The 22,311-nt window shown below is 42.9% G+C and overlaps 1 protein-coding gene across 4 annotated transcripts in view; it reads left to right on the top strand.

Annotated features, from left to right (window-relative positions):
- Window positions 1-22,311, top strand: part of xirp2a (xin actin binding repeat containing 2a) — a 52,494-nt gene that overhangs the window by 13,896 nt on the left and 16,287 nt on the right. Inside the window, exons 1-3 of one of the 4 annotated variants that reach the window (XM_072385783.1) lie at window positions 1,916-2,016; window positions 8,364-8,469; window positions 19,705-19,856. In XM_072385783.1, coding sequence (XP_072241884.1) covers window positions 8,442-8,469; window positions 19,705-19,856 — 180 coding nt within the window. In that variant the 5' untranslated portion in view covers window positions 1,916-2,016; window positions 8,364-8,441. Of the gene's footprint in view, window positions 1-1,915; window positions 2,017-8,363; window positions 8,470-15,718; window positions 15,944-19,704; window positions 19,857-22,311 lie in introns of those variants that run through there. The other 3 variants (XM_072385701.1, XM_072385621.1, XM_072385864.1) reach the window with 3 other exon arrangements.

The following is a 22,311-nucleotide window of genomic DNA, read 5'->3' as shown; positions in this document are numbered from 1 at the left end:
AGATCAACATGAAAGATTTATAATCTACTGAGAGGTTGTTATGAGGAGAATTTTAGTACGTCTGTAGGGACGCTGCTTTAAAACTGCTTTTTTTCAGTGTTTTGGTTCACACTGTGATTTTTGACACGTATTTAGGTGCACACAAAATATATGAAATTATCAGTATGACAGTTGTTTTTAACTGTATCAACATCAGTATGTAGTTTTATTTAGGGTAAAATTGATGGGATTTATTTCTAGTCATGCTTCTCATTATGCCTCCTTTCCTCTTGTCATTTGACAACTGAATACACTTTCTCTTTTATTGCTTTAGGGGAATGGGAATATCTAACTAGCAAATGAACGCCCTATAATAATTCAGCTAACTAAACTGATTGGGTAATATACACCTGTGAATTGCATTTTTAATATCCTTATGAGCCCTTTAATGAGCAGTGAATGACTCCCGCACACATACCTGAATTCAAATCTCTGGTTACATTTTCATGGCGGTGAAGCGGCTTTATGGCTGTTTGGTTGCTGTTACACTTGCGACACTGGAATCTATCCACTTACATAATACCAGTCACACTTTTTATGCCATTTTGTCATAAAAAGTAGGTATAACCCACAATTGCTAATAAGCTTTTCTTAATTGTCATTAAAGTGGACTGATTATGGAAAAATCACTTTTTTTTGTTCTTAAGAGCATATATTTGGGTGTCTGAAGTCACATTCGACCCCAAAACACCACCCTTCTGAAAATGTGACAATCAGTGAGTAGTTCATATGGAAATAAATATAAGGTTGTCCAGACTCCTCCCTCCTTATCTTATCAATACCGAACTTTTACTTCAGATCATGCTACATTCAAGTAACTTGCAAGTGCGGAATCGAATCTTTTCTGCTCTTGCTTTTTGCGTTGCCATTAATATCTAATTTCGCCATCAGTTATATAGTTCATCTAACTCAAGGAATAAACGAGCAAATTAAGCTCTTCCAAAACTTTACTAAAAGCTTCATATCCCGCCAAGGACACGTGACTCGTAACTGGCGTTATGTGATTATTTTTACCACTCGAGAGTTAGAAATCCGATTTTTTCTATTTGTCTATGAATGCACCGGAACCGGCAACCTCCATTACAAAAACAAACATCGAATTTTTGCCCATTATAGCAGTTGTTAATGTTAGCCACATAAAACACAGATACATTTAGCCATAGTGAAGGTCAGAGTTTGTTGAGCCAAGATGTGATGGAGGAATAATCACTTCAGTCCTTTTATTTTTTACTCTTTCTGGTCCAATTTGAGCAGTTCATCACGCGCGACGAGATTATGCCCCAAAGACGTATCGCAGCCTGCCAGCTGTCCATGTTTAAACTGCAGACGAAGCAAGTGTGAGTATTTGAGAATGATATGTAGTCTGAGCTCTCGGGCTGTGTGCTATCTGCTCTCTCATTCCGAAACAACACGCTCCGGGGGTTAATAAGTACTACAGATCCAAAAAAAAGAAAAAAAAAAGCCTGACCCCGTGGAGGAGAAGAGTCACCCTATGCCCTAAAATGATGGAAGCTTAGATTAATGGACAAAGGAGGCCGTTGCACTTGATGTCACATTTCATTAATACCTCAGTAAATTGGTGCAAGTCTCCTGTAAGAATGTCACTCTTGATTTGCAGTCCTTTGTGTGTAAAAAAAAACAAAAAACCCCCAAAAAAAACCGTCTGCTGCGGCCTACCTCATGCTTTGCATAAAGGCCGGGCCAGCAGCTCTCCCTGCTTTTTAAATGCCATGACAGTCAAAGTCCACGTCCCCAGTCAAACAAAGGCTTTCTGTGGAGAATTTGTAGTTTTAAAGCCACAGACACAGAGCCCATTTTTTTTTCACAGGCTGAAAAGGAATCCCTGCAACTTGTGATGTGACCCCCACCCTGTTTTCATACCTGACAGGCTTCCTCGCAGTCTTCTTGGTTTTCACACTTATTATCTTCCTTCAGCCCAGAACTGCCAGCCCAGTTTCATCAGAAAACTTGACAAAGGTGAGTTGGTCCATCACTAAAACATATCATTGTAGCATCACAAGTTATGGTTTTTAAAAAGTGGGAGAGCAAAGTGTCCTTCGGCCGTTCACATCACGTGATGGAGATGAGTAAAATGTGTCGATCGCTGTCCTCTGTAGGTTAGAAACTGTCCTCTTGGAAACAGTAAACTAAATATCCCTTAAAGGAACACTGGAGAAGTTTGTGAACCTTAAAACTATGTGCCTCTCACTCATTTTGAAGTAAACCGGCCTTTGTTCTGCACATTCCTGGGCTGAGATGCTGCATCTGACTACTTTGGTTTCCAGCTCTTTCCAGCTGCATCCAGTCACTTTAAGCAGCTGAAACGGGGTGACCCCACTTTGCATCGTTGGGTTGAACTGTCCAACGAGTTGTGTTTTTATAGCTGTGACCACCTACACTGAGGCCGACGTTTGACCGAGCCAAAAAGGCTTTTTAGACTCGCACACGACCAGAAAAACACTATTTTCTGTTGCATTTATCTAATAAGATGTGCTGTCGGTTACTGAATTTTATTACCTTTGACCGACCTATCCCTTCCATCAATAGGAGGCAGATTTATCTATCATTATGTTTTCAAAAATCATTGCACCCAGGCAGTTACTTTCTATAGAAACAGATGGATGGAAGTGAAACTAAAGCAAACAGAAGACTGAAACGCTTCCTTCTCTGTCACTGTTGAAATTTTAAATTTCCTCTTCAGACCTGAGGTTCAGTGCACCATTTGCTTCGGTTAAAGCCAGTGATTTGTTTTCTGTACTTGAGTCTCCGGAGTCATGTTTGAGAGCAGCCACTTGTATGTTATGCCAGCTAAGGCATAAGGCAGCTTTCACAGCCAGAAGCTGTGTGAGAGCGAGAGGGAGCGTGCAAGCGGCTGCGTGTGTCAACACACTGCACGTGTCCTCCAACTCGGATCCACTCATGGGTGCACCTTTTGCTGATAAAGAAATCTTACAATTCAGACTGTGGTGGAAGTAGCCAAACAGTGAGTCATGCGTGTCTGACTTAATTTCTTGGCTCGCTATTTGCCAGCCACAGAGCAGTGCTACTACAAAGACTTGAACGGTTTTGGCTGCTTTACATGAAGTATGTCGGTTTGAAAATGCCAGATGGACACGTGGTTTTGGCTGAAATGGAGGCTTTTATAGATGGCAGGAGCATTAGTCCCAGGTGTGACGGCACAAACCGGCCTGCCGTTCACCCACAAGACAATCATGATAACAAGCATCCTTCAGACACTCTCAAGCGGAGCAGAGAGCTTTCACAATGCAAAGAAACAAAAGAAAAAAAGGGGAAGAAAGGGGAGCAGAGCAAAGGCAATGAGATATGGAAGGGAAGGGAAAGCAGTGTGAGGGGCGAACCGTGTGCAATGAAGGAATGAGATCTGATAAGTGTTGTTGTGATCTCAGTCCTCTGAATGATGGGATTCTGCACAAGCGGACCTGCTGTAGCCCATCAACTCGAGAATGTTCCAGAGTTACTTGCATCCAGCGAAGTCAGGTGCCCGGAGGTAATTTTTATGCAGGGCGTTCACTTTCATTCAAACACCCACATTCGGTTTATCAGCGTGATAAAACGGGGTTATCGGGTACTGAGGTCATGCGAGCTTAAGATTTCCTTCAGTGAAAAGTCTTTTAAGTGAGAAATACAATATTTGATCTTGTGACCGATGGATCCAGTCAGCTTTAACGGGGATAAATGGTAGACTTTCACAAGCTGGAATTATCTTCCATCTTTTTTGAGTCGATCTATTTTAAGCGCAAACTAATGCCTACGTCTGACCTCATCCCCTCTGCCCACATTCTTTTCACATTCATATGTATGCAATGTACCGGGATCTCAAACACCCACGGGGTCGAATGTCATCCACCTAGATTACGAGGAGGAACGGTTAATTACAGTTATTGAACATACTGTAAAATACATTGGTTTAAATAATGCAAAGGGCTGCCTTGGCTGAAATGTGGTGCTTCACATACTCGGGAGCAAATGATGTGTCATCCGCTAAGTCCAAAGAAACGGATCCGTGATTTTTTTTAAAGCCTTAGCAGCAGGCGAAACAGTCAGTAGTGGCAGGTTATGGTGATAGATCAATTAATCGGTTCACTGGCTTTACGGGTTGGCTGAGTAATTAATGCCTTTTTGAGGTCATCAGTCAGTCATCGAATGGCATCTGTCAGTGATTAGTTCCCAAAGCCGGCAAACAAAGAATTTATTCAGACAGTAGTTTTGAATAAATGTTCATTTAACTTGAGCAGTTATGTGTGTCATATATTATCAACAACCAGTGCCCAGGAGCAGTCACCCGTCCTGCCATCGAAATAATTGGTGCTATTGACGAGCCTATTTTTTGTCAGCCACTAGTATCTGATATCATTGGAGAGGATTTTTTGCTGCTCTTGAAGTGTAATTACTCTGCTTGTCATTTTGTCCTTGCTCCCGATGACTGAGAGGCAGCAGAAATGGATGAGAGCTAAAAAAAAAAAAATACATGAGATGCATGAAAAAGGCTGCCTAAGGAAGAACGGGCATCTGCCAATCGGTCGGCCGGTGGTTCAATCCCCAGTTTCTGTTGCGGTGAGAAAATGGCTGCACGCAAAGTGCTGGTTGTGCTGTTGGTGTGGGTGAAATGGAGTCCGATTCGGCTACAAAAACTGTAGGAAGTTCTGGGGGAAAGTGAATTCAATTAGAAAATCCAGAAATTGCATTTTCTATGCAGCGTGCTTCATTTCATTAAATCCTTGGTTCAGCAGTACCAAATTATTCCCCGAGTCAATCCTGTGAACTGAGGTGAAGGACAGACCCTTGAGAAAAAAGAGAAACTAAAAGAAGTGACATGAAATATTGAACGTAATTCTTCAGTTACTGTCTAATTAGCTATGACCCTTTTTTTTTCAGTTTTTAAACGGATGACAATGGCAGACAGACAGGGAGCTGGTGAGGAAAGAGAGGCAATCAGCCTCTGTGTGCCATTAAAGTGCTGCTAGGAGCACGGCTTGTTACCGGACGTAGATGTCAACAGCTGAGACAATCGGTTAACACGGAAAAAGCCGCCGCGCACGTGATGCGGCTCACAGTTTCCCAGACAGCTCTGTAAAAACTGACAGCACAGGCCGCTAAAGGTGATACCTCCTTCTAATAGGCACCAGCATCAAGGTGGAGGACGTGACAGTTTCACCTCTTCCAGCTCGCACTGCATGTCGTAGTATTTCCAGTTTCCATGGTTTCACCGCCATGGATCCGACCGTCTCCTATGTAGGCGTCTGTCACACGTGAAATCGTCCCAGATGGCCAGAACTGATTGTATTAGCGGAGCTTCTTTTTAGCGAATCCAGTGATTGAAACATTTTTTTTTTTGACAGTGTTCGTGGGGATTATATTTTGTGACATTGTTGGACAGATTTCACCAACCACTGTCCCTCATTAACTCGCTCGCTCTGCTGGAGATGTGCAGACGTCCCTCCCTGCTCCCACCCACCCACCACTGTTGGCCAGGCTCTCGTCCTCCTTCCTCTGTGGCAGCCTGTGCCAGCACAGCATATGGCAGGGATTCCGAGCGAGATAACACTTTTTGCAACATTTGCATGATCTGCAGCTCTGCTGCTGTTCGCGTTGCCGTTGTTGTATCTCATTAGGCCAGAAATCAATATTTTGAAGAGCCGTTTGTGTTTTACAGATTTCAGTTGATTTGGTTTTGTGCTTTGCGTTCTTAAATGAAGCGCCACAGGAGTTTACTGAGGGACTTTTGTCTGGCCTTGACCAGTGTGGGAGTTTTATTGGACTTGAGTATTTGTATCCCACAGAGGACTATCCACAAACGTGTTGCAGAATCCACATATATTTCACTGTCCACAAATACACAGTCTTGTATACGGCAGGATTTCCAAACATGTTTCACTACAACTAGCATTTAATGTACATATTCACCTTTCAGAATGACCTTCCAGAGAGTTTGGTGACACAAATCACGCTGCAGTCACATGTTCCCGTAAATAGAGCAATCCCAGACACCAAATATTCGCCAATCGTAACTATGGCGATAGTTGTGGGGCGTTCACTAAACTGTGGCTGCATTGTAATGCAGTAACGCACAGCCACAAAGTGCAGATTTTGTTTTTGTTTTAGGCTTCGGCCGACAATGCAGAGCAACTTTTGTACCACAGGCTGTCACTGTGCGTGGAACATAGTACTTTTGATTGATTTTGGTCTTATTTAATTTAATCTCGGGATCAGTTATCATTCTGCTGGCTCCTGTGTTTGAGCGCGGTGTTATTATTGGTGAAAGAGAGGCAGTTGATTCTGCTGATTAACACATACGACTCATTCCCATCCATAAAAAACCACCGTTGTGGGTGACTGCATTCAAATGAGCGTGGTCCTGTTGTCAGTGAACTTTGAGCTGAACCCAGCTGTTTTTCACTGAAAAAACGTGAGGTGAGCACCGGTCACAACCCTGACTGACATTCCTTCTAGAGGGAATGATGGTATACTCTGAATTCTGCTGCCACCAGACCTCGTAATGATCCCTCCACCCGGCACAAGTGCTGCATATGAAACTAACGCAGCCACGTTTGGGCCCACATGAGCAGATCATTGCTGTAAAGTTGTTGTATTTTTACTCAAAATAAGAGGCTTTTTTTTTAAGGACTCCAATCATTTTTCATCTCCTGATGGTAAGTAGCTAAAACAGACAAACACAAGGATGTGAATGCATCTGCTCAGATGGCTCAGATCCACACTCCTCCGCACTATTAGGAGGACAAATAAAGAGAGCTCATGAAAGAAACGCGAGAATTGATGTGAAGTACTTCATTTTAATCTCACAAATGAACTTTGAACCTGTATTTTTGACGCATTAACTGGCACAGCTCTGTTTCTAACCCCGTGAACATGAAATATTTATCACCCCGAATGAGAGAAAGCACCTCACTGTCATGATAGTCAACCACACAATTCAGTGTTTTCCTTTTCTAGCATTGAGCCTGTTCTAGTGAGAATCAACGTAGCTCCATGTGATGCAACCGAATGGTTCCTTTTTATACAGAACAAGTCCTTCATAATGTATTCACCCCCACTCGCCATATGTTTTCATAATTCACTGCACACACACTGTGGGTAAAGACTAAACAAACCCATCAGACACCCTAAGAAGGATAAATGTTTAAATCCGCGTAATTGTTCTGTCAGTGACTTTGTCTTGTACTGTTCGTGCCGTAATGAGCTCCCACCACCTCGAACGCATGCTCAGGCATCCCTCAAACACTGGCCTTTAAAATCCCCTCACCGCTCATGCAGTCAATCATCCACCCAGCAAAACAAAAATACCTGTTCCAGATAAACTGCCCGCTTTAATATCAGCTGTCAGACGCGAAGCACTGCGGCGCTTTGCTCTGCGATTTGAACCTCATTCGAGGCGAGGGCTCCTACAGTCGGGGGAGAGCAGCGACGGAAAGACGCAGATTATGTTTACATCCCTGTTTTTCCACAGTGTGTCTGAGTGTGTGATCGTGGCGAATATGCATGCGACGCTGCGTGCCTTTGAGGGATTTGCTAAATGGGATTTCTGAGGGTGGCGTTTTTGTCCTCGGCTGCGTGCTCGACACCAGTAACAGTCACCAAACTCGACAGATACAGGTCTGCTCGACACGCACTGTGTGTGGAGCTGAAAGCTTGTTTCTTCTCACTTGTGTTGACACCCAGCTAGACGCTGTCGTAAAAAAGCACAAAGGGGAAGCATTTGATTTGCAAATGGCGCTCACACACACACACACACACGTACTCGCACAGACGGAGGTGTGCTTGTTCCCCACGCATATGATTTGCAGCTGAATAGGCTTGTTGTTCTGGCTGACTTCTGAGTTTTGACGTTCTTTTTCTCAACACAAAGCGCATGAAAACGCTTCCAGTTGCGCCCAGCGTGGCTCTGTTAAAATTCAGCCAAGTGCTGTTTACTCTAACTTTCCAGTCAATGCCTCACGCTCACATTGTGCTCAAGGTCGTGTCTCGTTACACTCAGACGTGTGTGTGTGTGTGTGCGTGTGTGTGTGGAAGACTTGTATGTGCACACCAGGCGACAGCAACAAGGTCTCAGTGGATTCCAGAGCTTAAATGCCACGAGACGCTCGACTGTATCATTTTTCATAGACGAGGAATGTCTGGTCCCATGTTTATCCTCTGTTTTTCTATGCATGTGTGTGTGTGTGTGTGTGACAGAGAGCGTGCACAGCCAGCTGGTTTTGATGGCCCGTGGCGTCATCTGACCATTCCCTGTTGAAAAAGCACAGGTGTTTCCTCTGATAGCGCTCTGTCCCTCCCTCTCTGACCAGGAAGTGGCAACCGTCCCCTTGTCCAAGCGAGTGACATCCAGTAACCTGGCTCAGGCTGATCCGTCAACACGCCACACCATGGCCTCCTCTCAGGACGCCGCTCTCTGTGAGTACTTTCTCATTCTTCAAAAATTGGGTTTAAAAAGTTATCTCTCTCTTTTTTTTTTTTCCCCCAAAAGGTTTGATGCAACATCAGATAAGTTGTAACGTGTGAAAGGGGAGCGAGCTCTGTGATTTCATCACGCTTACACTACTCTCTCTCAGCCAAACAAGCAAGGCTGCAGGGTGGTTAATGCAATGTTTTTGTTTTCCCATTTGTTCTATGAGATAAACATTTGGCAGAGAGCTGCTTCTGAAAACTAGATTGTTCATTTCCAGATAAGGCTGTTTTTTTTTTTTTCCTGCCAGCTTTTTTTTTTTTTTTTTTTTTTTTAAATGGGAAGCTGGAGGCTTGCTAGATACTGGGCTTCCATTACGGCGATAGCACTGCCATGGTGGTTACCTCCACTTTGTTTTCCACCGCTGCTGATGGCATGAGTGCACAAATGGAACTCGCTCTGTGAGGTATAGTCCAATCTTTTCCCCCCCGACTCTGAAAGGATCACAAAGTAACTAAAGAAAGCAGGTTCCACACACAAGTGTAAGGTTATAGGTGGGTTATTGAACAACTGCTGTTTTTGTTTATATGTCAGGAGTTAAAATTATTTTCCTCCTTATTGCACAAAGTTAGGATGAGACTAAAAGTCCCATTTTGATGTTATTGATGGGACAGCCAGTATACTGTTACTTGTGGTCCTATAGACCACAAACTACATACAGCGGATGAGTTGCGACATACACGATACTAAGAATAGCAGCTGATAAACCTCTAAATGAATAAATAAATCCATAAATGCTCCTGTGGCTCGGTAAATTTCCATTTCAAATAAAGACTTTTCGGTACTGGCTTGACTGTTAACACATTTCCGAATGTCCTTTCATGTTCCAGTAAAAGCTGTTCAACTTTGGGTACTTTCCAGTCGGAACACACCCTCTTTGAATGGCCGTGTTTTACTAAGAAAATGAACAAATGCATAAACAGATAGATTAAGATGATGAACTGATTCTTCTTTTGTGCATGACAATGGTTGAAGTCTTATTAAGCTGGCCCCATAGATTCTTTTTCATGTAAATCATGGGGTCCAAAGGTTTTTGGTGTTGCATTTTTCCATATCAAGTTGTTCTCAGTCTTACCTGTGGCTTAAAAATGTAACCTAACTCTTGAGTCATGCCTTTATGACTCAAGAGTTATGCTTGTTTATCTAGAGCCGCGGTATGTTTGCAATGTCATTTACTTGGGGAATGGATGACATCACCTACGTGACACCATGAAGCATAGATAGTACATTACAGAGTACTATAAATACTGTTTACATGACAACGGCAGTAGTTGGACATAAATTCTAAATGCCATCTGTGACATGCATGCTTTTCCTCGTTATTACAATGGATTGGTCTCTTGAGCAGTTAAAAAAAAGGGTGGGGGTGGCTTTCCAAGAAAGCTGCATCACTTTCCAGCCTTTTGTGGTGCAGATGGTGGATATGAGATACCCAGATTAAAGGCTGACAGAGTTTAAAGTAGATCCTCACTTCCAAGAGTACAGGAAACTGGTAAATGGCTTTGTGGCCTGGTGTGGGAACAATCACCTCAATCATGACAGGATTTATGACAGTAGGGCTTATCTAAGTTAGCCAAACTATCTTTCTGTCTTATAAGCAAGATGGTGCATTTCTTCTGTTGAGTCTGTGGTGTGAAATGCTAGTTTCTTTGCAACAGCATCCAAACCTGTGACTCAATGAGAGTGCACAAACTGAAGAAGGCTGGCTCAGTGCAGGGGACTGCTGTGGAGCCCCTGGAGCTAATTGTGTAAAGATACTGCTTCTTTTTTTTTTTTTTCAGAGAGCGTTTGATGAAATGTCGGACAGAAAACAATCAGAAAAGTCCATTTGTGGGAGTGGGGCAGCCGGACAGTAAGTGTTAGTGGTAACGTTGATAATGTGTTGGCGACAAAGCTCAAACAGACTGTTGGAAATGAAATGAGCTGCAATCCGATCACACAGAAACTGTGGGGATGATCGTCTTCCTGAACCTCTGAAACCGTCCCCTCGTTTATCCTCAAACAGCCTCGAAACTGGCCTCCCTGCATTAGTGTCACTTGCACAAGGCTGTCACTTTCCCACTTGATAGCACTTCGCGGGTCTTGTCCAGTTATTTCTCCCCCGAAAACTCATCTGTGTTTGTCAAGACACATCTCAAGCCAATGAAAGCTGCCCCCCCCCGCCCCAGATCTCTCAGTAAACAGGGCTGTGTACAGATTTGTTTAATCTGTAAAGACAACAGTTAAAAACGTTCAGGTTGCTCCATCGGAATGCTGCCTTGTTGTCACAGAGTGACATTCTAATTAAGTCTGAATCTGAGTTATCTTTATTTTAGCTCTATTTAAAATATTTATATATATATATATACTCTATATTTAAAAAATAGAGTTATAATCACATTTTATTTATTGTCTTGCCTATTATTGGGCGGTATTATTACTATTATCCTTGTCACAGCATTGTGAAACAATAAGAAGAAATAGCAGTGCGGGGATTGTTGAGGGTAGGAGTCTGAAGTGATGGATGTGTTGATGCACCTCCAAATGGAATGAAGACACATGCACACACGGTCATAAATTCAGCCACGTATGCAGACGTCGACAGAGCTCCGTCCCATCTCCACCTGAAATCCGCCAGGCTCTCGTGTCGCTAAATCTCTGCGTTGAGTCTAAAATTGGAGGCTGTTGACGACCCCCGGCGTTGTCCCGGCTGAGCGACAGCTTGCGCTTCGGCTGACAAGCTGACGGTGACAACAATGCACCGACTGGTTAAGTGACTGACAGCAGGAGCGAAGGATGCAAAGGGGAACAGGGAAGCCACGACGTTTAAATAAAGCCCAGGAGTGGAGTTACTGCACTTTAAACAGATGCAAAGCTCACCTCTAAATCTGCACGCTGTGGCATCCGTGTTTACATGTTTCCTTTCATATTACACCAGTTTCACCGCCATCCAACTGTGGCTTTGTGGTGCAGGCAGTGGAATAAAGTGTTTCAAAGTTGTGTATGTAATTTCTATGTAAGACTTGCATCTAAAAAAATAAAATAAAATAAAAAAAACGTAGCTGATTTAAACTTCTTACACAGGCTTAGCCAAAAATCCAAAAATACTCTTTTTGTTCTGATTATTCTGCAAGGTAATCCTGCCAAATGATGACGTCTTTTATGATGTCGTGCCGTGAAAGGTAAAAAAAAAACAAAAAAACATCAGAGATTATCGTGCTATTAATTCCAGATTTGATCCTCTTAGCGACTATTATGGGAAACAAATTATCGCTTAGCACTCGAATCTCGTTTGGGGAAGTGAAAATTGAGGTTTACCTTGTTTGACTACGTGTGAGATGGCTTCACGCGCTCTTGAAAGAATCAGTCCTTCAGTTCTCCAGCTGGCGTAATCGCACAAGTCATTTGTCCCACAGGAGTCTCGCAAAGATTATAAAATCATGTACATGAAGGATTACAGGTACTTTGAATGATATCTAGAAATGAAAAATACAAATTGTAGCCATGCAATGAAACTAAACTACCCCCCCCCAAGCTATAGTAACCTTGGCACAGGATGAGGACGGTGACTCATGGCATCTTTTAATGTAACAGGCTCATTCAAAAATAAAGAAAACAGAACAGTTGTTATCTCCTGTTGTTCTGCACTCATTTAAACTTCAATATGAATATCATACAGCATTCCTGAGCTAGATCTCCCTCAAAGGTCCAGTGTTTTGTTGGGCTTACCTTTGCCCCGACTTGTTGCTTTAGAACAACTTGGTACTTCCCTCTTTGGATCCAGCATCGATTACTGTGACCACCAAAGGGGTTTATCACAGTGCAACGTGACTATGGGTCCAGTTAAGCAACAGCTGGCTCAGGTATATATATAGCAGCCTGTCTCTGTTTGAAATACCCGCCCACAGCTCCACGAAAACACACTAACTAATGCAGTGTTTGTTTAATAGGTCCAAAAATCTATGACTAAGTTAATCATTTTTTTAGTCTGAGCTTTGTTTGCCCCTGTCTATGAAGACATTTTCCTGCAGACATTTCCTGGTTTTCCTTAAAAGTTTAAAGGATTCGAGTTATTCTTTAAACTATAGCTGCAATTCTCCTTGTAACTAAAGCTAAGCTGCATTGGCATTGTGTTCTCATAAGCCAAAATACCAGGTAAATGCACACGAAGTCATTCACATCGATCAGCACAGTCCTATCCAACCCAACATACAGTGTGTGTTAGTCTCATGTTAGAACAGCAGATCTATTTATTGGCATCTGGCTGTCACAAATTAAAGATGCAAATCTGCAGTCCGAGATTTTCTGGGGTTTATTCAGCCGTGAAACTTTTGTGAGTGTGGACCGTCTGAATTTCAGTTCGGGGATATACACAGGCCCACTTCATCAGGTATTCTATGAGAGTGTTGTTTATTTTCCACTTTAGGAACAGGAAATCTATGTGCAATTTCAGTGGGATTATCAGCAGAGTGCAGCCTCTCATGCCTGATAACCACGCTTTTCTCCAGTCAATGCGCTGCCACGGGCTCCTCGTAGGGTGGGCTCCTGGAGAACACCGAGTGTTTGTGGGGCTGGGAGGTGCTCATGAGCGCAGCGTATTATACAGAGAGACATGGAATGATTTGGGAAGGAATGTAATGACTCGATTCTCTTTTGTATTGTCAAGAAAGTGTGGGTTGAGAGAGATTAAAACAAAGGCCACTGACTGATTGGGCCCAAACAGGAGGACCTGTGTTATTTCTTTAGGTTGAGAAAGACTGAAATAAAGAGGGAAAAGAAGAAGAAACGAAAGAGAGAAGATGGTCTTGATAGTTTGAAGTTCTTTTTGCTCTGTTCTTTCAGGCTTTTTCTCTGCAGGCGTCGCATTGACATCCCTCCTTTGCGTTATTTGTAATGCCATTCAGTCCGCCTGCAAAGCTGTCTTTGAAAAAGGTTCAAAGATGTCTTGATGACAGGAAAGGAGGATTTTTTTTTTTTAAAGGTGGAACAAAGGTTTCATCTAGAAAGGCACTCAAAATTCACGCTGGCAGAATGTTTTAAATCATTCACCATACTGAAAACATTCAAGGTAAAGCAGCTTATCTGAGCAATATTCAATCCAATCAAGCGTGTGTATCACAGGCCTATATGAATATTGGACTTTCAACTGAGTGAGCTCAGATCAGGACCTCTATTATCAAAAAGTATTAAATAACACCTCTCTAAAAGTAGAGGCAATTTCTTAGCATATGCCACGAGACGCAAGTGATATGAATCAACAATCAATATTTCACACAGACAGCCAGGGCTTTCTCAGAAAAAGGTATTGTGTTCACACTGAAAGTGACCTTCATTCGCAAACATCCAATACATTCAAAAGGGATCAAATATGGCCTTTTTTAAAGCAGAAGGCATTCTTTGAGGTACACACATTGTGATGTGCCAGCCGTGCCATTTAATGCAGGAGTGGAGCCGTTATCAACAAGCTTAGAAAATTTCTCTCGTGAAGATATATGAGGGGTGGTGATGGACTAAGTTCCTGATCTTTCTCGAGTTCCACGTGAGATCATTGTTTTGTTTCTTCTTCATTGCTCTCAATTCCTGTTTGATAACCTCCAGTCAGCCAAAACTCGGTTAGGTTTAGGGACTAAAACCATGTTGGGGGTGCAGAAAAGTGACGGCTTGGCTCAGAATTCACCCTTTCACATCCGTAACCCTTCAGATTGAAAGATTACGATGAAGGGTATGTAACGAGAAGGGTATGTAAGAATTATCAGTAACGTCATGACGCATTGCACCCTGGGTATTGTTTGCCATATTTAAGGAAACATCCTTGTCTTGTGGATGTCCCTTGCAGAGTATGTTTTAGAACTGCTTCCTCTACTGAATTACAACCACTTGCAATGTTGCCTATACCGCCACCCTGTGGCAACGCTCTGTAGCCAATTGTATTCTCTTCAGTCCAATTAATGGAAACCTGTCATACTCACGTTTCTGTTTTGCAGCCTCTCAAAAGGTCACTTCAGATTTACCCTAACGGGGAATGGAAACCCAGCGAGAGACGATGATTGTAAGTCAACAGTGAAAAAGTAACAATAGAAAGCATAGAAGGGCTTTCTCAGGAAAAAACGAAGGAAATGGATGATTTTACACGGGCTACGTAATGGCCACAGCTGCTGAACTCGTTAGTGTGTTTTCATTAATCCTCAGTCAGCCGGTGTAAGTGCCCACCTTTTCATTGTATTTTCTGAGCTTGAATGACAAAAAAAGTCACTGGAAGGGTTAACTCCAGTGCTATTATTACACATTCCACCCCAGATCTGGTGTCCTGAAGTTTTCAATTAGGCTTATGTCGCAATTACATTCTTATAATTAGATTCTCCAGCTAAGAGTCAGATAAAAACATCAATGCCAGTCTTGTGTGTGTGTGTGTGTGTGTGTCTGTGTGTGTGATAAATATGAAACCAGAGCTACTTATCAGATAAGCTTAGAGTATTGGAGCATAAAGTCCAGTGTGGTTTACTCTCAGGTTCTGAAGTACACATACAAGCACATCTTAGCGTTGTAAGGTTGTCGCTTAATTTTAACAGTGATTATATACTTCATGCAATTCCTGAAGAACAGTAGCTACAATTTCCTGTGCCTTTTTAATAAGAAATGATGATTAACGGACTGTGCAGACAGTTCCTCTACTGGTTGGTCGTTGTTATTTTGTGTATCGAGCTGTTTTAGATGTTCCGGAGTGTGTATTTAACTCTTAAATTCAAACAAGAGTGTATGTCTTCTCGTGTAATAAGCTGAGAGAGACCACACGGGCTATTTCCTTAACAGTTAGTGTCTGAAACCGATTCTTCTCATTTTAATTGGCTTAAGCCCTGCAACTTTTTTCAGCGTTGTGTGTATACGTGCATATGCTTTAAAGAGCAGCGCGTATGTACTCAGAATGTACTCGGTGTTGAAATGCCACCACACTTAGCTTGCTAACAAGAAATGACTGCAAATGCCAAATATATCCCTGTTCTCTCCGGTGTAAATGAAAGATGCAAGTGTGTGTGTTTTTGTGTGTGCTTTTCTGACTCACTGTGCAGGACATCTGTGTCCATAAGACTGCTGTGACATAAGGTTGAGGGAATGTAGGGTACCTCTATACTTGATGCTAAAAAAAGCCCGCCCACCTCCGCTTACCCTCTCCCCGAAGTCCACCCCATTTTTTATGAAGGGGCCTTCTAAAATAAAATCAGCTGTCACTGGATGCCTGGGCCTCACTTAGCTGTACAGAGCACTGCTGGAGCTGGTCTCCAAGCCTCACCGTCTATCCAGGACTGGCTCTCCTTGTTGAGCTGAAGTAGGGTGACTAAACGCTTTTCTTTTTCGGGAAGTTCCAAGGCCCCCTTTTTTTTCTTTTTTTCTTTTGTTCCACTGGATTCTATTATTGTTTTCCATAAAGAACGACATACACCGAAGGTAAGCAATGTTTGTAGACTTATCCGCACGCCAAGGCTGATTCTGTTATCAACAAAAGCCCACTCTTAGAAAAGCTTCTAAAGGGATTTTCCACTACAGTGCAATTGGAAGGAGGCAGATTGGACACGGTAGAATATATTTTGGGAGATAATGAATCAGTTTGATGTACTCTGGCGGCGCAACATGAGTCATCTTTGGTGTAAAATCAGAAATGAGATGAAGTGAGGGGGGCTGCATTGTACTCGGCTGGCTGGAGTGTCATAGAGATTAAGATTTCTGTAGTGTGTCTCCATGATTCCACAAGGATATTGTCATAAAACATGCATGGGGCCCTTCCTTTTTCCTTCCACCAGGCATCACCAGAAGCAGCCCGATCCGGACTATTCTGAAAGCAAAGCAAATCGGAGGCAAAGTGCTTAGCCTAGCATAAGGAAGGGCTCCAGGGCAATCCACTCTCATTGTAAAGAAGTTATTTTGATAGATTTGACAGCTTAATTATTGTGCCTGTTTTACTTTGTCGGTGAGGAAGAAATCGTCCTCCACAGCTGACATTTCAATTAGTGTAGCTCGCTTTGGCACCCCTGTCAAACCTCACCAGGCAAATGTCTTGGCCAGTAAGTACTGAACAGAAAATTGGGTGGCTTTAGGCTTCTGTTGAATGGAGAGGGCAGCAAAAAGGGTGACGCCTCTGTGATTAGGGGACGGCCTGTGTCTGACACAGATCTATGGGCCTTGCATTTTCTTTGAGCGATGAAGACGTGCCGCCCTCTCTCACATCCTTTAACCCTGAAATTACTCTCCGGTTCTTCATCTTTCGCCGTTCTCCTCTGTGCTTTCCTTTCCTAATACCCCACCTCGCCTCCCATCACCTCCTCGCCTCTTCACTATAGCCAGCGGACAGTGCAACACCTCTCCTTTTGTTTTCTTTAAAGCAGGCTCAGCTCAATATAGCCACTGAGTCGTGTATGCTGCTCCAGCATGACTTCCCCTGTTGACTTATCCTGACCTCTTCTACTTCCATTACCATTCCCCCTCAGCCAGTATCATCGCTTGAGCATCCAGTGTGGCATGGAAGAGATAAAAATCTAATACTCCTCTAAGCAGGCCAGTATGTTCCCCATAAAAAAAAATAAATAAAAACTAAATGAAACAGGTTAGAAGTATAATCCTGCGAAGAAGTCTCTCATATTGGTTCTGTACTATAAACAAAGACTTTGCCCTCATTATTCCGGGGGCATCTAAAGCAAAAAGACGGCGTTTGAAAGCTATTATTACTGCTAATTAAACATACGTTAGTGCCAGAGTTAATTAGTTGCAGCAGAGGGAGCTAGCGAAGACTTTCAAACTTTTGAAAATATCTTATTTATCTTATTATAGAGTCCCCCTCCCCTACATTTTCCTCCCACACACAGATATGCTCCCGCTCCCACTTCTACTCCATTAAGCTCGCTGTTACGAGGGAACATGACGCTGCAGATAGAGCTGGTTTATAAAAAGGCTGGGGGGGGTTATTTTTTTCTTCCAGTGACACCCCCCTCCCCACCCCCAACAGAAACCCACTTACCTCAGCTCTGCGCTATGGCAGCTTTGCATATGACTTCTGAAAAGCCAGAGACATCCAAAGCGCTCTCGTTACCCCGCTCAGACATGACAACTCGTGTCACCCGCTCTGTGACAGCTCCAGACCATGACGTTAGCATGTACCTCGGGTGATAAATGAGGGAATTATCCTTGAGTTTCTGTCATCAAGCTGGCATTGAGATACGCCACAGGTGTAGGATTTCTGACCCATATTTATAGGATGTAGCGGATGCTGCCGTCTCGGACAGCCTCCACCCCCCCCGATGGGTTATTGCTTACATGCCATACGTAGCAAAAAGATAAAAGTGGTTGGATGAGGGGATGCTTTTATCACGGCACTTGAATTAAGGCCCAGTCACACATCATGCGGCACCTTGAAATTCCTTTTGTGTGTCTTTGGAGGCTTGGGTGATGTAACTGCTGAACTTCTGGAGCTGGACAGTGTGTCGGAATGACACGCCGGCGAGGAAGAAGAGAAAATGAGGCGCCATTTGCCGTTAGCTCGATCACTGACAGGAAATTTGGTTCAAAAAGGTGTTTTTGTACCATGGACTGCTGGGTTATTACTGTCTGGAAGGCATTTTTGAAGTAGATTACAGCACAACTCATATGTATTGATAGCTGCCGCCGTTTTGAGCTCTCAAAGCTGGTCATGACTTTCAATATGAATTTCAATAAAGTTGCTTAGGGGAGGAATTGTTTGGAGTGTCTGGTTCTGGAAGAAATACATTTATTTATTTATTTGCTTAGAGAATATTAGATAAAGTACAATTGAAGCACTGCTGACTACCGTTCGTAGCAATTTCCAGTTACCAAGTTTTAGATGTGTGTAAAGGAGGCTCTGAAGCTTGGTGTAAGGTGGCTGTTTTTAATCTATTTAATTTACTTTTTACGGTAACATGACATTTTTTTGGACATTTTTGTGTTAAAGAATACAATCTCTATTCCCAAAAAGTTTGGACGCTGTGTAAAATGTGAATAAAACCAGAGTGGAATGTTTTTCACATTCAATAAACCTATATTTCATCTACAATAGAACACATAAAGCATATTAAATGGGGAAAGTGAGATATAGAAAGAGCACCTTAGAGAGGAAGAGTCTCATAAGTGACGAGGGGCAGAGGTTCAGCACTCCAGAAAAGACTGCAAATTGTGTTGCAATATTCAGGCCCTCAGGCGGCACTAAATTTAAAAAAAAGGAATTATTCTGCAGGTTAAGGCTCCATCATGCAAAGAAGAAGCCGTATGTGAACACTGCTGGCATCTCTCGGCCGTCTTAGAATGGAGAGAGGCAAAGTGGAGAACTCATTTGACCCTTTTTTTTTCTTTTCTAAATCGGGATTGTATTTCAGATACGTGCTAAGATTCAAAGAAGAAATGAGCATGAGAAAAGATGGAGCCTACATACTCCACCCAAACGAGAAGTAGAGCTCACTAACTTTTAGTCAAAGCCAAACCCCATACTGGAGCACTAGGATGTCGACAAATATGTAAGAGTTCAGTGCGAAAAACAGAACAAGCGGAAGGATTTCAAAATGTTAAAGGTGGCAGCGTGAGCACATCATAAAAAGGAATCATTTCTATTTAGGGTCCTCTTTCATCCCACAGTGTTGTTTTCCCAGGAAGAGAAAACATGCCAAGGGCCGAGAGGTCCAGTGTGGGCGAATGTTGAGCCTCGACAGCTTTCTGTTACCTAATGATGCTTTGTTGCTCGGAACATGAAATCGGTGTTCCTCTCTAATTGGCTGTCCACCGGGACGTACTTTACAATGCAAAGATTAGTGATTGATGAGTTGACTTCTGTGCCGGTTTTTGTTTTTCCTTTGGGCAACTTCGTGGGAAAACTACGCACAGCATCTGGAACTATGCAGACGCATTCATATTTTTTCCATGTACATTCCAGACATCTCTGTTTGTATTTGTGATGTTTTAGTACTTCAAACAGAGAGTTTGCTTGATTGATTCAGCCTGTTTCACACAATAAAAGAAGCATTTTGTACCAAACTGTCTCTGATTAAGATGTTCTGTGCCAGAAGAGGAATAAGTAGGTGGCAAATATCAGCACATTTCTCATGGAGACATACCAAGCCGTCACATGAAGGCTACTGTGCTTTTGATGTATCGGTGAAGGGCATTCGTATCCTTCAAGTCATGTTCTATTTCTGTGTTTGTGTGTCAAGCTGCAGGCAGTGCAAGTAGATCCGGATATCCCGAGGAGAAGGCCCCAAGCAGCGAGGACCAGGAGGCGGAGCCGGTGCCGTTGAAGGAGAGGCTGGCGATGTATCAGGCTGCTGTGTCCAGCAAAGAAAGCAGCAGTTCCTCCTCTGCTGCGGTAAGATGATACTTCCACATGCGTGTAAGGGGAGATGGAGGTGAGGATGTGCAGAGCAGCCGGGGGAGACGGTCACTTTGTTTGTTTCAGATAAGGCGGATGGCACTGACCTCTGGTGGGATGTTTAGCTGGAAGGGATGGCATTGTTTGTTGTTTGTTAGTGACTCATAGGACTCGCTAACAAGCAGGCTTCCAGAGCGAGCAAGAGTCAGGAAGAACTACTAGTTCTACTCGTTCGTTCTGCCGCGAGAGCAGGTTTGATGGTTCTTTTCTAATTTTCATTTTTTTTTGTGACTTTGCAGCTCATTTTAAAGTCAGCTGTAGCACTCCTGAGTATTGAGAAAGCACCTCTAGTAGAGATTCTCAGTAATTTGGAAAATTCCATAACAATGTCCTTTTTAAATATGTGTGAGATTCTAGGTGAAAAATGCATTAGAATGGCTAAACTTCATGGCTAGAAGTGAATGTGTGTAATTAGTGTCGTAATTGCACACCGTCATTTCTCTGTCAAAACATACTAAGCTTTCAAGGTCTGTTATTTTTGACCCTCAATCTCTCCGGCTCATTACATGTTACACCAGATTAAAATGACACGAAAAGACTCGTTTCGCCTCGTTTCGACCCGTATCTCAATTTCCAAAGCCGGTCGATAACATTAGGCCTCGGAAGATCAGATGGCTGCCGTTACGATGTGAGTGGTGCATGCTCAGAATATGAGTCACGCAGGCGCTGTAGTGAACGAATCCTTAAAGGCGTTTCTTTCTCTTCCAAAAACCGCCACTGTCACAAAAACCACTTGGCTCTGAATGGCCTCGTTAAGAGCGTGAAAGACAGCGAGCCTATCACTGGTCAGGGACCAGCACAGATAATCTCTTGTAGTGACCATCTTATCTGGCAACAAGTATTAAGTAATTCGAGTCCGGCAGTGTTCATTTCGGCCCATTGTTACATTTTTTTTTAGATTTTTTTAGATTAGCAGTTCCATCAAAGAGACATTTCTCCTCTAAAATTGGTTTAATTCAGAAAAACAATCTCTCATTTTTCTCTCTTTAATGTACTGTAAAATGAAGCACTGATTGTGTATAGTTCCTGCTCATAATTCTTACCTCTTAGTAAAAAAAAAGGAAAAAAAACACAGCAGAATATGAAAAAACACACATTTTATTTCAACAAACACCAAAGCTTCGGTTTGATCCATAAATCATCTACTTTTACTGCACGATCCTTTGGGATGACTTCACCTCTTTTGTACAGTTCAACTCTGTACGTATACTTTTCTGTTTTTTCCCCCCATCACATGACTTATTCATGGTTATCCAGGGAATGGTGACATTTCTCAGGCCTCACGGGGATATGTATGCACTGGATCCACACAGGCAGGCATTGCTACAGACATGCACGATGTTACATTTGGTAGCACACAAAACCCTCATTTATCAAGTCTGAGTCTGATTCAGATGGGTACACACAGGCAGGACATCACCAGGAGGATTTCACAAAATATTTTCCTTTGAATTAACCAACATGAAGACGGAGAAGAAAAGAAGATGAAAAATATGAAATTCTGAATGTCTTCAAGTTATTATTCATCACCAAGGACAGAAAAAGCCTTCGTGGCTTTGAGGAGCCTGCGTGTGCTTCATAAAGCCAATAATTCAACTGTCAGCCAAGGCCATCACAGTCAGCTCACTTAGTTCTGAAAATATCTGTTCTTGCCTTCTAAAGTGTACGCTACAACCACAGCACAAACCACCATCTTTGAGACATTCAGATGTTCTTTTAAAATCCGCTTCGACTCGATGAGGATTCTGAGACGGGAGCTGCAGTGAGGTCACTTAACATGGCGCCGACTTGGACAACACAAATGGAAGGCTTCGCGTGTCCTTTACAGCCATCTTGTATCGGTTGCTCTAATGGTGGGAAATAACCAGATATGTGGACAGAGTGTGAAAGACGTGGCAGTCGTGCTCTAACTGCACTTCGACACTGATGGTGAAACAGCTTGAATCGCTCGATGATTGGGTCAATCAAAACCAAGCCTTGCAGATGACAGCTGTTAGCGTTTTTAGCTTTAAGATAAACACCACTGGGACTGAAAAAGCAGCCTCCAGCAGGACTCACTGAATGATTCCCTTGCACTTCACTTCAGTGATTATAGCGATGGCAGTGCTGCAACCTCCCCATCCTCTGTTGATCCTCACTGTCAAGCCTCATATGCTGACTGCTGACAGCAGGATGTGTATTTGTAACCTGTGTGTGTGAGGGGGGTTTAGTTGTTGTGGTTACTCACAAGGTCAGGCTAAAGGAATCTGTACAGGTTTATGTTTTCTACCTTAGGCAGCTGTTGTCTGCATGTCGACATTCAAGTGACAATGTCCTTAGATACGGCAGCACGTACCTCGGTTACCATATCGCAGTAAGCTTTCCTACAGTGCCAGTGCTAAGTGTCATTAAT

The sequence above is a fragment of the Leuresthes tenuis genome, unplaced genomic scaffold (assembly GCF_036924035.1).
Source record: "Leuresthes tenuis unplaced genomic scaffold, fLeuTen1.0.hap1 SCAF_1, whole genome shotgun sequence".
Taxonomy (NCBI): domain Eukaryota; kingdom Metazoa; phylum Chordata; class Actinopteri; order Atheriniformes; family Atherinopsidae; genus Leuresthes; species Leuresthes tenuis.
This window is presented reverse-complemented; position numbering and strand designations above follow the sequence as displayed.